Genomic DNA, 18,017 nt, shown 5'->3' with positions numbered 1-18,017 from the left:
TCACACCCAACACTACACAGGACAGTCTGTACTCTTTTGACTTATGAGACGATATTGTGACCTTTATTTATGTATCCTGATCACAAGGGTGATGTGCAATATGCTCCCCTCCATCCTCATACTGGCTGTGGGACAAGAAGTCATCCCCCTCACAATGGCACTTGTCACCATATTCATAGAATCATAGAATCATAGAATGGTGGAGTTGGTTGGGACCTCCTGGGTCATCTGGTCCAACCCTCTGCTCAAAGCAGGATTCACTAAATCATCACAAACAGATGTCTGTCCAGCCTCTGTTTGAAAACGTCCATGGAAGGAGAACTCACCACCTCTAGTGGCAGCCTGTTCCACTCATTGATCACCCTAGCTGTCAAAAAGCTTTTTCTAATATCTAATCTATTCTCCATAGTGCTATATTGGACAAGTCACTACAAATTAATACACGGGGAATAACTTGTCCCAGACTTAACACCACAAACTTATAGTACAACGGGTCCACATGTATTTTTTATTATATCATTATGTAACTAAAATGACTCTGAGAGGAGAACCTAGACAACGCTCACAATGAAAAAAGTCTTTTTTCACATTGCAGCCTGGTGCTTCGCTGTCAGCACATAATTGGTTCCATCTGGAATAAAAAAGTTTTGTCAAATTAATTGGACAAAAGCAGTTTCTTTCTGCTCGATTTACCTTCAATGGTCATTTCACGTAGATAGATGCACAATAAAGAAGCTCCTGAACGGCAGCTGCCATTATCCTCATCCAGTCGGCTGTCAATGATCTAATGACACTGCGATGAGTACAGTAGTTTTCTGAATTCTAAATGTAGCCAGAAAGTCAACCGCACTTGTATAGAAAAAAAAAGATGATACAATGGCTCAATATGACATGATTAATTGATATTACAAGTGCAGGACATTTCTGATCATCTGATACATTTTACTATACAGCTTATGAAGCGGGATTATTTGATTAACTACTCCATAAAAATGTAGTATGTTAAAAATGTTCAAAATATACAGTAACAGATTGCTGAAATCTAAATATTACAGAATAATGGAATAAATAGGCAATTCTAACAAAAAATGCAAAGTACAGTGATAATGAGCAGTGCGGCCATAGTCTTTCCAATGTCAGTCTGTTCTATTGGGAGCAACGACACTCCCTCTACCTCAATACACTCTGAACCAAGTGTTATATTCTAGTAGGACTTCTCTATTTACTCTATTTCAGCTAATATAAACCAATCATCTCAGCACAACTAACATAATAAGTGGTTTCTCCAAATTAAAAGTAAAATGTCACTTTTAATACCTTGCTCAATTTCGGAATCATTCATCCCCTTCACGATTAATGTCCTTAGTACTTAATAGTGCACACATTGGCTATTGTGACATGATGAAAATAAAAGATTTGATAGTTTACCTGAGGGCAGATTCCTCATGAACATTAGTCTCTAGCTTACCATTATTTTTGGGTATGCATGCTGCCACCATCATCTTTGACTTCCATCAAAGATTTTCTAGGGTTCAAATCACGAAACTGAGGGCCACTCCAGAATCTTAGAGGAATTCTTCTGAAGCTAAACCTTGATGAAGTTTGAGATATGATTGGGTTCATTGTCCAATTGGAAGGTCCAATTTACTGCCAAACTTAAGTTTTGAAGGTGTTCCCAGCATGCAAACTCAAGATTATTAATGAATTGGAGGTTATTGCCAATGAGGAATGGGGTAAGATTTATCAGGAACGCTGTCAGAAGCTGGTGTCTCGCTATGCATCACATTTGCGTCAGGTCATGACACACCTAATTTTTAATAATCAAGATATAAAAATAAAGATATAGCAAATCACACACATACAAATAGTGCCCAAAAGAACAGTGCAAATAATAAAAATGGTTTGGACTCACCCATATTGTAACCAGAGGGAGCCATCCATGGATCAGGAGAGAACAATGACCAAACAGGCACTGCTAATCTCCCTGTTGTGCCTCATGTAAAGTATTCCATCCTGACAAGGACAGTACCCAAGTGTGGTCCTGTCCCATTAATTATGTTCCTAATATTCCCTCCCAACGCGTTTCGTCCACCAGTAACGGGGGACTCATCAAGAGGCCAAAAAAATATGTTGGAAATATTGTGGGTTCAATGAATGTAAGAGCCCTAAGTATGTTAAATAGTGGGGACAAGTAAACGGGTGCCTAAGAATGCAGGACACCATATGAACTGGCAGAGTTCTGCATGGCAATGAAGCAAAGTCTAAGCCATGACAGGCAGGTCATGACAGCCAAAGGTGCTCTACTAAGTACTTAAGAAGCTTTTCTTGAAGGGGTTGAGTTATTCTGAGAATTCATTAGTCCGTAAAAGTGTCTCATTGTGTTGAAAGTGGAGTAAGCACTTGTTATATTAATTGTTGTGAGGCTCTGAAGATGTAGGTTGTAATAATCACCTAGGTAGGTTAAAGATGCAACTGTTTTTTATTCCATACGTCCATGGTTTTACAACAAATCCAGGTAGATGGCCAATACAATGGCCAGTCCACAAGATCCCTTCCGGGGGCTCATAGTTCCACTGCCCTCGTACCAGGTGATACTCACTGTCTCCCAACCTTTAGTTGGCTTACAGATTTCGTATCTCCCTTCAGTTTAGTCTATAGTCACAGTCCAGGCTCCTCCAGACGACAAATAACACAACCAATGTCCATGTATCCAGGACCAACAATCCTTAAGAAAGTTTGTGAAATCCAGATGACAGATCCCTCATCTGCGTCAGGGGATCCGGTCCAACCGGCAACCGACGTCCATAGACCATCCATCTCAGCTTGGATCCTCTTCCTTTGAAGTCACTCCAACAACTCCCTTCCCCTTAAACACTTGCTTTTAGCTCAAAGAATGAAGCATATTCCAGCATCCCATCACCTGAAACCCACTATGGTGACAGCTTTCTTGGGTCTACTATACCCATCCACACAATGGGACTAGTGGCTATAGGAACATTGGAATGATAATAGTTCCTTGATTACTAATCTTGGGTTTAGCCTTATATATGCCTAAGATCTAATGAAATGGAAATATTGATTCCTGAGGATAAACTGACAAGCAAGCAAATCACTAATGAAATACAGGAAGCAAATATCTAAAAAAACAGAACAATATCAATGCAACCGGTGCCACGTGCTGGAAAAGTCTGCATCCCGTAGAGCCATGGACTCCGCTCTACATCCCTTCGTCCTATAGAGTTTAGTCAGTGGCCAGTTCCTCACAATTGTGTTGAAATATATAAATAGTTCTGATATCATTAGTTTACCACAAACAGAAGAAAGTTTGTAGATGTTGCTAATAAAACTAATTAAACTAATTTTAATTTTGATGGCAATTAAATGTCTCAATTAGGCTAGGTTCACAATTGCGTACGGGATGACTGCGTATGGCAGCGTACTTCCTCCCTTCTTCCTCCCTGAAACCCCGCCTATGCTCCGCCTACTCTGCATGCATCCTGCGTCCCTATCTTTAACATTGGGTATGCAGGGACATGCGTTGTATGCGGATGTGTCCGCATGCGGCAATTTGAGGTGTGCAGTAACCGCACGGAAATGCAAAATCCCTCAAATCGCTGCATACGGACGCATCCGCATATATCTGCATGTCCTGCGTACCCAATGTTAAAGATAGGTACGCAGGATGCATGCAGAAGTAGGTGGACCTAAACGGCAGAAGTGCAGAAGTGGGCGGAGCTTCACGGAGGAAGTACGCAGCCGTCCTCAAAGCCCCTGTACGCAAGTGTTAACCCGGCCTTACTACCTATCATATATTAGGTGTTCAAGAGTACTAATTCCAAAATATTCTTTTTCAGGATGACAACTTTTAGGCGCTTTGCAAGACATCTACTCCTTAAACACTCTGACCTCGAGGCATAAGCTCATCTATATCTTTTCACTCACAAAGGTTCTAACTAAGCTACCTATCTCACGGTCTACAATCTATGGCCCAATAATATCTAGGACTGTGCTTCCACCATGTTTTAGGTCTACAGGGTAACTGTAATTCTGCTATGAATGAATGAGGCTTAGATTGCAGTGGTAGAAAGATGAAAATAGCGCTATGTAAAGCGCACTACATATGACAACGCACATCAAGCTTTCCATAGCGTTTGTTTCATTCTTCTAACACTCCACATAATCTACCTCATTCTGATAAAGATCAAGATATAGGACTGAGACATTAAAATCATTCTGCATCTTTTGGATTGTTTGAATAAATTTCCCCTGTTCATCATATCGTATCTGAGTGCCGAGTTTTCATCTTATTTACCATTACAGATTGAATCAATCCAAAGGTGATCTCTCTATATGAGCCGATTACATCCTCTCCCAGGTTTCGATCCACCATTCTCATCCACATTATACCCACTGGGTTTCATTTCAGACTATATGGGCCCCAAAATGCTTCTTTCTAATACAATGAACGGCAGCCAACATGGAACAATTGCAGGCCCACTGACTTTATCAGCCTCAGACAATTATTCACAATTGCTAGCTCACTGTCTACTAAGTTACTCCTTAGGGCTCACCTGGCTAAACAGGCACACTTTACAATGTGAGCAGGTGAGTACATAGAAATCCTAGTGCCCCATAGCAGAAGTTCTAATTGGGCCCACTCCCCGACCAAAAAACCCCATACAATTCTGTGGGGTCACAGAAGAGCATATCTCACAACTTTGCAGCCATTATAAATTATTTTTCCTCCTATTGAAGCCCCTGGATTGCCCTTCAATTTTCTCCATAAGGAATGATGGCAACACATAGTGTCCCCCCAAAACACAATATTATACCTACACTGTGAATTCTTTCACAGTACCCTCCTCCACATATACAAATTGATGCCCCTATTGTACACCCCTCAGCCTCAACTCTCCCCCAACAACATATGGTGACCCCAACACAGTATGATATCCCAACTGTGATTGCCAAACATCCCCCCATTCAGTATAATGGCCCCCACACCCCTTCACTCAGTATGATGGCGCCAACACAACCATCCACATTGTATAATGGCCCCAATAGCCCTCCAAATAGTATAATAGCCCCCACCCAAACAGCATGCTGGCCCCTACAGTGCCCTTTACACAGTATGATGTACCCCACAAAAACAATTATACTGAATAATTTCTTGTATACAGTATAATAACCTCCACATAAACCTCCAAACAGTATAATGGCCCCAACGTAGACCTCTAAACAATATAATTCCCCCTCTACATAGATCTGCCAACAGTATAAATGCCAACTCCACAGTCCTGAAAACAGTATTATGAGCCCCACACATGTCCTGCAAACAGTAAAATTGCTGCCTCATAGCCCTCTATATAGTATAATGGCCCCCATAGCCCTCCAATTAGTACAATAGTCCCCAAGATAGTTCTCCAAATAGCATAATGGTTACCACATAGCATTCCAATTAGCATAATGGCCCCCACATAGTCCACCATACAGTATTATGGGCCTCATATAGGCCTCCATACAGTATAATGGGCCCCATATAGTCCTCCATACAGTATAATGGGCCTCATATAGTACTTTATAAAGAATTTTGAACAGGAAAATGGGCTCACTATAGTCCTCAATATAGTATTATGGGCCCCATATAGTCCTCCATACAATATTATGGCCCCATATAGTCCTCCGAACAGTATTATGGGCCCACATAGTCCTACATACAGCATTATGGCCCCCATGTAGTCCCCCGCACAGCATTATGGGGTCTATAAAGTTCTCCATACAGTATTATGGGACCTAAGTAGTCCTCCATACAGTATCATGAGCCCCACTTAGTTCTCCATTCTGTATCATGGGCCCCATATAACCCTCCATACCGTATTATTATCCCCATATAGTATGCCATACAGTATTAGTGACCTAATATAGTCCTCTGTACAGTAAAATGGGCCCCATATAATCCTTCATAGAGTATTATGGGCCCCATGTCATCCCACATAGTCCTCCATACAGGAAAATGGCCCCGCATAGTCATATATACAGTATTATGGGCTCCACATAGTCCTCCATACAGTATTTTGGTCCCCATGTAGTCCGTCTTACAACAATATGGGGCCTATAAAGTTCTCCATACAGTATTATGGCCCCATATAGTCCTTCATGCAGCATTATGGGGCCCATATAGTCCTCCATACAGTATTATGGGCCATATATAGTCCTCCACACAGTAGTATGAGCTCCATATAGTCCTCCATAGAGTATTATGGTCCCCATATAGTCTTACATACATCATTAATGGCCCCATGTAGTCCATACTCCATACAGTATTATGGGCCCCATATAGTCCTCCATACAGTAGTGTGAGCCCAATGTAGTCCTCCATACAGCATTTTGGGGCTTATATAGTCCATCCATACAGGAAAATGGGCCCAATATAGTTCTCAATATAGTATTATGGGCCCCATATTGTCCTATATACAGTATTATGGGCCCCGTATAGTCCTCTATACAATATTATGGCTCTACATAGTCCTCCATACAGCATTATGTCCCCCATATAGTCCTCCTTACAGCATTATGGGGCATATAAAGTTCTCAATACAGTATTATGGGCCCTACATAGTCCTCCATACAGTATATTGAGCCCCATTTAGTTCTCCATACAGTGTCATGGGCCCCATATTGCCCTCCAAACAGTATTATGGTCCCCATATAGTATGCCATACAGTATTACTGACCCAATATAGTCCTCCATACAGTTTTATGGCCCCCAAATAGTACCCAATCAGCATTATGGGGCACAGATAGTTCTCCAAAGAGTAAAATAGGCCTCGTATAATTCTCCATACAGTATTATGGTCCCCATGTAGTCCTCCTTAGAGCATTATGGGGCCTATAAAGTTCTCCATACAGTATTATGGCCCAATATAGCCTCCATACAGCATTATGAGGCCCATATAGTCCTCCATACAGTATTATGAGCCACATATAGTCCTCAATATAGTAGTATGGGGCCTATATAGTACACCGTACAGTATTATTGGCCCCATATAGTTCTCTATACAGTATAATGAGCCCCATATAGTCCTCCATACAGCAGTATGAAGCCCATATAGTCCTCAATACAGTATTATGAGTCCCATATAGTCCTCCATACAGTATTATGGCCCCATATTGCCCTCCATACAGTAGTATGGGGCCCATATATTACGCCATACCATATTATTGGTCCCATATAGTCCTCCGCACAGTATAATAGACTCCACATAGTCCACCATACAGCATTATGAAGCCCATCTAGTCCTCACCACAGTATTATAGGCCACATATAGTCCTACATTCAGTATAATGGACCGCACATAGAGTCCAGCATTATAAACTACTAGATGGTGGCCCGATACTAACTCATCGGGTATTTTAGAATATGCATGTCCACGTAGTATATTGCCCAGCCAGGTAGTATATTGCGCAGCCACGTAGTATATTGCCCAGCCACATAGTATATTGCCCAGTGACATAGTATATTGCCCAGCCACGTAGTATATTGCCCAGCCACGTAGTATATTGGCCAGTCACGTAGTATATTGCCCAGCCACGTAGTATATTGCCCAGTGACGTAGTATATTGCCCAGCCACGTAGTATATTGCCCAGTGACGGAGTATATTGCCCAGTCACGTAGTATATTGCCCAGCCACGTAGTATATTGTACAGCCACGTAGTATATTGCCCAGCCACATAGTATATTGCCCAGCCACGTAATATATTGCCCAGTGACATAGTATATTGCCCAGCCACGTAGTATATTGCCCAGTGATGGAGTATATTGCCCAGTCACGTAGTATATTGCCCAGTTACGTAGTATATTGCACAGAAACGTAGTATACAGCACAGAGCCACGTAGTATATTGCCCAGCTACGTAGTATATTGCCCAGCCACGTATGTCACAGGTTAAAAAATAAAAAATAAACATATACTCACCTTCCGAGGGCCCTTTGTAGTTTGGTCACATGACCATGACGTCATGGCAGGTCATTCTTGCGCAGGCGCGCAGGACCTGTGATGACGTCGCGGTCACATGACCATGATGTCACGGCAGGTAGTTCTCGCGCAGGTGCGCAGGCCCTGTGATGACGTCGCGGTCACATGACTGTGACGTCATGGCAGGTCCTTCTCGCGCAGGGCCTGTAATGACGTCGCGGTCACATGACCGTGACGTCATGGCAGGTCCTTCTCCCATACCATTCTTGGCACCGGAACATGCCGGAGGTCACCGGAGCGTTGCGTAAGGTGAGTATATAATGATTTGTTATTTTTTTTATTATTTTTAACATTAGATGTTTTTGCTATTGACGCTGCATAGGCAGCATCAATAGTAAAAACTTGGTCACACAGGGTTAATAGCGGCAGTAATGGAGTGAGTTACCCGCGGCATAACACGGTCTGTTACCGCTGGCATTAACCCTGTGTGAGCGAAGACTGTGGGGAGTATGGAGCGGGCGCCAACTGCAGGGGAGTAGGGAGGGACTAATCGGACGTTGGCCGTCGCTGATTGGTCGCGGCAGCCATGACAGGCAGCTGGCGAGACCAATCACAACACACAGGAGAATATAAAAAACTGCGCGTTTCGAGCGGTACAGTGCTCTTGACCATAGCATGCTGTGATAAACCTTTTTATACTACCTACAGATGGATGTGCAGAATTTCCTTTTCTACTGCCTAATCTAAGTTCCCTGACACTTGTATAATACTGCAGTTACCATCTTCAGCTTCATCGTTAGCTGTTCTCGACTCTGCTATGGTCCCGCAGCGCCATCTTGTGACTGCAACAGTCACAGTCTCTCAGTGTTAGTCAATGTAAGCCTATGAGAGCCAGAAGGAGACTCTCATAGACTTACAATGAGTTGTAACTTACTGATTGTCTAGCACACACAGCGTCCGGAGCGGAGCTATTAAAAAATGAAGACGGCGGCTGGTGAGAATATTATTAGGGGCAGGAAACTTAGATTAGTAGCACTACTCCAGTGCTGCAGTTAAAAAACACCTGGAGTCGTTTTTCTAAAATTTCGCAAGTGCAAGCCCTATTTTTTTTAAATAGGACAAGACTGCCATCTAGTGGTGTTATTGAAAAATACATTGAACAATAAGCAAATGAACTCTAATAGCTTGCCATTAGTTGACTTTTATTAAACAAGTACTTTCATCAAAATGTTTATCCTCTTAATATATTGCAGTTATCATATTATACATTCAAGTGATGTCATAGACCTAATAGAATAATTAACTGAGTAGAAAGGCAGAATGAGTAATTGTAAGTACACAGAGCTGTATAATATGCTGCCTGCAATATATTAGGAGGATAAAATCTTTGATGGGAGGAGGAGGAGGAGTGCTTCAACATTTGCCTCACTTATAGGACGTTATAAGACATTGCATCAGTACACTTTTCATTTTGCCACTTGAATAGTTTTCTACACCATTCTATATTCATCAGTAAGTCTTCACAGAACATTGTCTTTGATCTTATTTTTATATTCATTCCCATAAACAGCATCAAATATTCTCTGATTTCCTCTTTGAGATCAGACAGAGGACTTTATGAGCACTCTGCCCTATCAAAGAATTCTATAATCATATAACCCCCCGAGCTGTTGAATAATAGCAGCACAATCCAATCTTTCTCCTGGCCTTTACTGATCAAAATCAGGAGGCGGAACGCAGCCACTGGTATCCAGCTTCTCAGGGACAGTATAAAAAATAGGTCCGATTTTGATCCAGAAAAGTGGGACAATTTTTTTCTCACTTGTCGTTCGGGTACAATCCGTTTTTTTTTACCGCATCAGCTAATAATCATTTACCGTTTTCTGTGTTACAGAATTGCAATGTATCCATAAAAATCAGATGCTTTACTGCGGCTCTGTATGGCATCCGATTTTCTTCGCCCATCCCATTTCAGAGTGAAAGCTCAGCATCGTGCAATTTTTTTCAGACTGATTCTGTCAATTAAAAAAAATTGCTCTTCAGCACTGCCCCATTGAAAAACATTGGTTTGAGTGCCGTCCCTCCTAGTTATACTGTCGGGGTCGTCACGACAATACCCTTCATTCACTAGTCATTCCAAATTAGACTATGAGCATTGGTACCGGGTAAGAATGAGTCAGACAAAGTGCTGGTTCAATCTCAGTGCATGCTCGTGCTTCTACAAGTATTAGCAACGATCACAGCAACTGAACTTTATTTCCTGATACATAGCATTATGTAGTGTATTAGGGGAAGGTGTGCAATAGGCGGGGTTAGGCGGGGTTTAAGCAATATATGTCTAGTATCCAGTTTTTCTGGTTAGTCCTGACGTCATCTGGTGGATCCTCCTCTCTCCACATATCTCAAGTTTCGACTTCAGCAGAAACGATACTTAGCTTCTCAGAAACGAAACTAGGGCATAGGTGAATACTGGCAGCCATTTTACATACAGTTACATTTGCATCAGCAAGCAAAGGGGAAAATTTATTGTTTCACAGCATAAGAATATAAAAGTACAAAAAGTGTATAAAGATATATCTTTTCACCTTGACAATACCACGGTGAGAGAAGACTAGATAGGCAATTAACCATAAACTACCAGGGTCATTACTGTACACATACTTTCACTACCTATTATGAAAAAAAATGCAAAAGAAATACCGCTTACACTGCATTTCCCACAGGTTTGTCTTATAAAGTGGAAACGAATATGACACTAATATGAGAATGCTGTATACATTATTATTCTGGATACTTTATGACATTTTTATTAGTGCAGCTATGCCGATTATCTGCAAAATCGAAGGCGACAAACGAGGCCATATGGTCACAACCCGTAATAAGGTCCAGTCACTAGCTGCCAAGGCTAACAGGGAACATTGTCTGTGACTGCTAACAAATGGGACAAATAGAGAAAATGTAGAGTGACACAGTCTTTCATGTCAGTATTAATGTTTCATGTGACTCTGTTTGGCAGATGACTCCTATGCAGTGGCTTCACGGTGACCACACAATGATGGAAATGATTGAGAAAAAACGTACTCTTTGCAGAGAGATTAAAGCAAGGCAAAAATCGGAGAAGGGACTTTGTAAGCAAGAAAGTATGCCCATCCTGCCCAGCTGGAAGAAGAGCAACGGTTCGAAGAAGTACAGCCCTCCGCCCTATTCCAAGCAGCAAACCGTCTTCTGGGACACCGCTATATGACACCGGCATGACGGAAAGGTTTTTGTTTTTTTCTCATGCCAATAAGGCTTCAATTGCACAAGCAGCAACGTTCAAGCAGAAGAGCAGTTGCCATCCAAGTGTAGGGGTCACGGAAGGACTCGATGCCAATGTTCATCGCTTTGCAAATCAAAGATTGATCTGCCTACTTCACGAAGCAGATGTTTATCGAGATTTTTTTTTACAGGATGTATACCGTAATATTTAATGTAAATAACGAATCAGTTTATGACGAAAAGGCAAATACGTTGTTAGAAAGCAAATATTAAAATGTACAACTCATTTTGATATTTTGCATAATGTACGGACTGTACGGTTGGTTTATCATCTATTTTATGTCCTATTTTCTTGTTGCTTTGGGATTTTTACTGAGGCATGCTTTTTCTTTAAATAAGATCTTTATATTAGCTACTATAATTCTATTTATTTGTTTACAGAAAGAGAAACAAGAGGAGTAAAGGCCGAAATATCCATTAAAATGTACAGAAACGTCCCCATATTATATTTTCAAGGTCCTTGTTAGTGAGTGATAACCATACGGAGCATTCTACCTTTCTATATCGCGTCATTATATGTTTTCCTCAACCTATTACAGTACTTTTTTTTTACCTGCTGTGTGCTAACGTTTTAGAACTTTGGCAGACTTTTCTTTATGTGTATGTGTTTTCTGTCGATGCCATTAGTCACAAGTAAACCCTGACCCTGCGGTGATTGGGATGATGGCCTCACCTTAGCTATAGGTTCGCTGAGCGCCGTTTTACAATTTACACCTAAATATAATCTACAGGAAAGCAGGTAGATTCTTTTCTTTTGGTGACCGTGCTGATTCCGTATCAGTACAGAACAGGCTTTGCCAATTTATATTCTGAATTCTGACAGATGTAGTATCGTTCATGTTTGAACGAAGACGTTCTTGGTTTCATGTCCCCAAATTGTAATTGTAATAAGCAAAAATCGAAATGCAATCCTGGACTAAAATAAATTCGGTATCGCTTTGTCAGGTTAAGATAAGCATGGTAAGCAATGTATTTAAAAAAATGCTCAATTTCTTTGTAGATTATATCTAGTTGTGAAGATAAATCAAATCCTTAAAGGGGTTATCCTGGCATTTTATTTTCAAGCGGTTAAAAACTTATTGGCAGGTAGTTGCTAACTACCTGTCTGTTCTGCCCTGCAATGATTTCTCCCGATTCAGGCACCTAGTCTTCAGCCTCCTTTGACTTCATGTCAACAAAGCAGCTCTTCCTCTTCTGGTCTTTTCTGTCAACGGGACATCACTGTCAATGTTAGACAGAGTAGAGTGGAAGAGAAAGAGCTACTCTGTCTAAGGGGCGTCACTGCTAATGTTATGCTAATTGACAGCTTAACCTCTGCAGTTAGACAGCTGTTCATCAGCATTACATTAGCAGTGATGCCCCTTAGAGTGAGCAGAGTGGAAGAGAAGGAGCTACTCTGTCTATGGGGCATCACCGCTAATGTCATGCTAATTGACAGCTCAATCTCTGCAGTTGGACATAGGAGAATCAGCTGTTCATCAGCATGACGTTATCAGTGACGTCCCGTAGACAGAGTAGAGCAGAAGAGAAGGAGCTACTCTGTCTACGGGGCGTCACTGCTAATGTCATGATAATTGTCAGCTCAATCTCTGCAGTTGGACATAGGAGAGTCAGCTGTTCATCAGCATGACATTACCAATGACGCCCCATAGACAGAGTAGAGTGGAAGAGAAGGAGCTGCTCTGTCTACATGATGTCACCAGAGCAGGAGAATTGCCAGCACTAGTTCCCCAATCGCTTTAGGCTGCAAGAGATCTTCACAAGGCAGACCAGATAGGTAGTTAGCAGATACCTGCCGGTAAGTTCCTAGCCACATTGGCAATATCAATATTCAAAGTAACCCCTTACATGCACAATACATATAAGAAGCATGTTCAATCTGATTAACTACAACAGGAGACCCTTCACTGTGAATAAAATAATTATTGCTTAATAAAAGGATGTGATGCACCTTAAAATGCAATGCCAACTATGGAGAAGTGACAGAGTACCAGAATGGGACCCTAAGCTTTGAGGTTATTATGCTCTTTGTTCTGGATTTCCCTATTGTATGTAATGATATGTCTCATGGTGAGTGCTAGTGTCCTGATTAGCTTCATATGTAAAAATAAACTCTGTATGAATGTCAGTTATTGATAAAAGTCGCAAAACCTCTACCAGGTTACCAATTTCATTGACTTGTACTGATAATGAGAGTGGTGGTAAACTGTAGTAATCCATAAATGCTTACATGAGACATCATCCCTACCTGCGGTATATAATATTGCTAAGAGTGTTACATGTAAGCAGCTTGTAACAGAATCAGGGCTAGCCCATTTTCACGAATCCCTCTAACTACCGCCATAAGGAAGATCCATGGAAGGCCGTGACTCTCCAATCAGTTGATGGTGAAACAATTCACAATTTGCTAAGGATCAGGCTGTTTTGCCTTACGATGGGGCAATGGATAAAATAAATTCTACTCTGTCAAAAAACAGTATGTCATCTATCAGGGAGAGAAAAAGTGATTCAGCCCTAATATATAAAAACATCTTTACAAAGGTATTATAGCAGGAACCAGCAAAGCTTGTTAATTATATGGAAATCTTATCCAATGCTCCAATATATTATCAACAAATAACCATATATATCATTTTCATCCTTAAGAACTAACAACAAGGGTCTCAATTTAAAGAGAACCCGTCATCACAATTATGCAGGTTAAAGTAAAGGCATGGCCATGATGGCGCTGTCATACAGATTCAGTAGATATCTTTAGTGAACAAATCCACATCCTGTTTGTTGTTTAATCAGCCTTTGAACTCCGGATTTCATAAGCTTTTGGGCATAATAGCGGGACTGTGGGTTGGGTCTTCGGCTCCTACCCCTACCCCTTTGCCTGCCTCTGGTGTCTGTATCTTCCTCCTGCTTTAAAATCGCACCGGTGCTGCCCTTGCTGAGGGCGGCACTTGCACATATCAATCTCCTGGCAGTTGTCAGTAAAGTGGCACCAATTGAAATCTCAACTCAATGCCACCGGTGCCAGTTTACTGAAATCTGCCTGAAGATCGATATTCGCTGGTTGGTGCCTGAGCAAACGTTAAACAGGAGGAAGATACCAGAGGCAGGAGCCGAAGTCCAACTCCTAGGTCCAAAGCTTATGAAACCCAAACTTCAAATGCTGATAGCACAACAACCGGGATGATGCAGATTTCTTCATTGAAGGCACCTATTTAATCAGTAAGGCCATGCCTTTACCATGCATAATCGTGACGACAGGTTCTCAGGTTCTCTTTAACAACCACTAGCAAAAGAGTATTAATAGCTGGAAGCCCAGTTATTGTTTGCAGCTTTGATAGCCCTTTAGAAAATGTTCAGAGAAACACAAAGTTGTGGATTGTATTCTGTAGTTTTCAATGTTGATGATATCTGACATATCTTCTATATGATGGAAATGCCGGTGAACACTATTATATAATTGCATGTAGAAAAGCCGCGGAGACACCATCACGTGTTTCTCAACGCAAGCAATAAATAGCCAGGTCTTTCACCGGGAAGGAACAACCACGGGAAGGGCAGCATCCAAAAAGGAAAACCACCTATGCCAAAACATGGTATCCATCCACAGACAGCTGTTCTGGGGCATTTGCCCCTCATCAGTGTGGGGTAGGAAACTGGCTATTAGGAGCAGTGCCTGGTAAAAGGACTATAAAAATAAGGATGAATGACCTTGACTATTATATAATGTCATGCTGTTAAATGTGAAACACCTCCATAAAGAAATATTCGAATTTTCTAAGATCCATAATGGGAAAAAAAAGGATCTAGTGTCCAAAAAAGCATTTGCTGAATATTGAAGGGTGTTTGATAGGCTATTGCCCATTTGACGCCCCTCTGCCATTGCATTGTATAGAATTTTTCTTTGCGGTTGTGGTGGATCTTTTTGTATATTCGACCTATTTATTCTAACAATCACGTGGGCAATACGAAGGAAATCCTGAAAACATGACCTGTTGGTGGCTCTTGAGGACCAGAGTTGGGGAGAACTGTTTTAGAGCAAGCACTTTCTTGAAAACGTTATTTTCAAACCAAGAATAATTATTTTCTATGTTGGGTTGGATCCTTAGGTTTATGCTGTAGTAATTAAGACTAATCTAGAGGAAACCTGTCCTATACGTACTAATCTACTCTGAAACATAACAATCGTTATTTTGGTAAGGTTGAGTACTCACCAGCCCTGGGTATCTAAGTGCCGTAGTTCAGGTATGAGTAACTGGGTGCGGTTGTAGCTTTCACCTATGGTTAGAGCCCACATAAAAAGATTCTCCTTTCATTTTACCTAGAAAAATAAAATGTAACCCCCAAAGAAACATCAAGACAACTCAAAAGATTTCCCTCTGGACTGTTTTACCTTTTCTTTTCTTAGATGTTTTTAATGTAGATAAAATAAATGGAAATGGGGAAGAATTATTCTAGAACTGCTGAGAATTGAGCCCGACGTCTGCGCATAATTTGGTGCAAAGTAATATTTATGAATGAAAGGATCACCTAGGAAATTCTGCCCATGTATGTCCTCACCACGAGATCGAGCGATGTGCAGTAGAAGCAGACTAGTTATTGTGAAGCACCTCTATTATATCTGCCTAAATCTTTGTGTTAATGTTTTCTTATGTTGTAGTTATGTGAGCGTTCTGATTTTGTTTTTGGTGAAATATGGGACCTAAATATAGCTTTGTCAATTGACATTTATATGGAAAGAACACTCCAGGCAAAACTGATGCATTGATAAAGGGATTCCTTTTGGGCTATGTTTAAATCACTTTTCTGTCGAGATTATAACTTTAAGAATACATAATCATTAAAGGAATTATGTCTGCAGGTTATTGCTCTGTAATCTCAGCATGAGGTAGGGGCTGAGACACTGATTACAGGGATGTGTCACATATTAGGCTGTGTGTTGTTGTTTCAGTACAATCAATGTTTTATCAGCAGTGGATTATCACTGCTGGACTAGCTGCCCACGTGCCTCCTGGTCCAACCATGCTGATTAGCAGTTTACTGCCAATACACAATGTACATAGAAAGCTGTGGTGTGGGCTGCTTTAGCTATCTGAGCTCTGCTATTTATAAAGCAGAGAAAACTCTGACTGCATCACAACTGCTGCACCCAGCAAAGTAAGTGAAACATCACTGAAATCAGGGTCTCTGTCTCTACATCATCAAACGAGGTACCAAAAACTGCCGACAGGTTTCCTTTTTAACACCATTTTATCGTATCATATTTTTTTCCCTTTAATAATAATAAAGGCAGAAGGTTGACTGGTTCAGCATTACACTTTAGATAAGACATGAAGTAGACACAAACATGCATGACTACAATGATAATACATGGCACTATATATCAAGCAAAAGTGAAGTAATCTGTGTTTCTTTTCGAGTAGAGACCCTGCTGGAGATGTTACACATATTTATAGGTTCGGCCCTGCTTGTTAATTCAATTGGTTATAACTAGTGATGAGCGAGTATACTCATTGGTCGGGTTTTCCAGAGCACGCTCGGGTGACCTCCGAGTATTTATGACTGCTCGGAGATTTAGTTTCCATCGTGGCAGCTGAATGATTTATAGCTACTAGACAGCTTGATTACATGTGGGGATTCCCTAGCAACCAGGCAACCCCCACATGTACTCGGCCTGGCTAATAGCTGTAAATCATTCAGCTGCCGCGATGGAAACTAAATCTCCGAGCACTAACAAATACTCGGAGGACACACGAGCGTGCTGTGAAAAATCCGAGCAACGGGTACACGCGCTCATCACTAGTTATAACGTAATAGCTGAGGTACTATGCAAATCCAGATGGTGGCATTGGGTTTTCACCGACTCAAGGGCCCCATAGCGGCTACGAAGTCTATCCCTATGGATGCCCCTTAAAGAGAAACCACGGCCCACCGGAGGATTCACTGGTTTTCTCATGGGCCAGTCCAACCCTACTTATCTCCATTTGCTCAACCATATAATAAATGATTATGCACATATCTCCAACCGCCGATCACACTATAAGCTGTTGGTCCATTGTAGGCAAAGGAGAAGACGTCTTCAGCTCAAGTGGTCCTTTGTTTGCCGAGATTTTCCGCACTACATATCTTGATAAATCCATCCAATAGCTCCAACCAATCAGCCTATCATGGAATATCCAAAACCCTCTTTATTGGGAGCCCTTTTATAATTCACTGTTATCTACAGGTTTAAAGTCCTCTTTTTTTAGATAATCCGTTTTAAAAATAATTTAATAATGATGGCTAACCCAATCTAGGTTACTAGAGTGTGATTATCTTACCCTTGAGGACCTGGCATAAATGTACATTATCCGAACAGACTGATTATTTCAATGAGAACAACCAAATATTGAATAAAGAAAAATAATGGCCATTATCAAGATGGTATGAGGGGGTCATTGGGGACCATAGGAGCCGTGACAGTGGGCATCTATATATACTGTACTTATCAGATGGAGCGCTTTCTCTAGATGTACGTATTATGAAGAGAACTATGTCATGTTTTATTCCTCCGGTGCTAATGCCGCAGGGAAAGTGAACCGTCGATGCCCCTACAACCAATGCTGGGAACATCCTGTAATCAGGATTTTTGGGGGATCTTTCTTACGAAAAGGAATTGTCTATTATATTGCTATTTTGTCATTAAAGATTGTAGATTTCCAAATACTTCGTGATTATAGGGAAAGA

The 18,017-nt window shown here is 41.2% G+C and overlaps 1 protein-coding gene across 2 annotated transcripts in view; it reads left to right on the top strand.

Moving 5' to 3' along the window:
* The window catches only part of NYAP2 (neuronal tyrosine-phosphorylated phosphoinositide-3-kinase adaptor 2), a 359,909-nt gene extending 348,568 nt beyond the window's left edge, over positions 1 to 11,341 (top strand). For both annotated transcript variants that reach the window (XM_069727546.1, XM_069727547.1), the window contains one exon: positions 10,993 to 11,341. In XM_069727546.1, the coding sequence (XP_069583647.1) occupies positions 10,993 to 11,220 (228 nt within the window). In that variant the 3' untranslated portion in view covers positions 11,221 to 11,341. The remainder of the gene's footprint in view (positions 1 to 10,992) is intronic.
* The last annotated feature ends 6,676 nt before the right edge of the window (positions 11,342 to 18,017 follow it).

Source organism: Ranitomeya imitator, chromosome 5, assembly GCF_032444005.1.
Source record: "Ranitomeya imitator isolate aRanImi1 chromosome 5, aRanImi1.pri, whole genome shotgun sequence".
NCBI lineage: Eukaryota > Metazoa > Chordata > Amphibia > Anura > Dendrobatidae > Ranitomeya > Ranitomeya imitator.
This window is presented reverse-complemented; position numbering and strand designations above follow the sequence as displayed.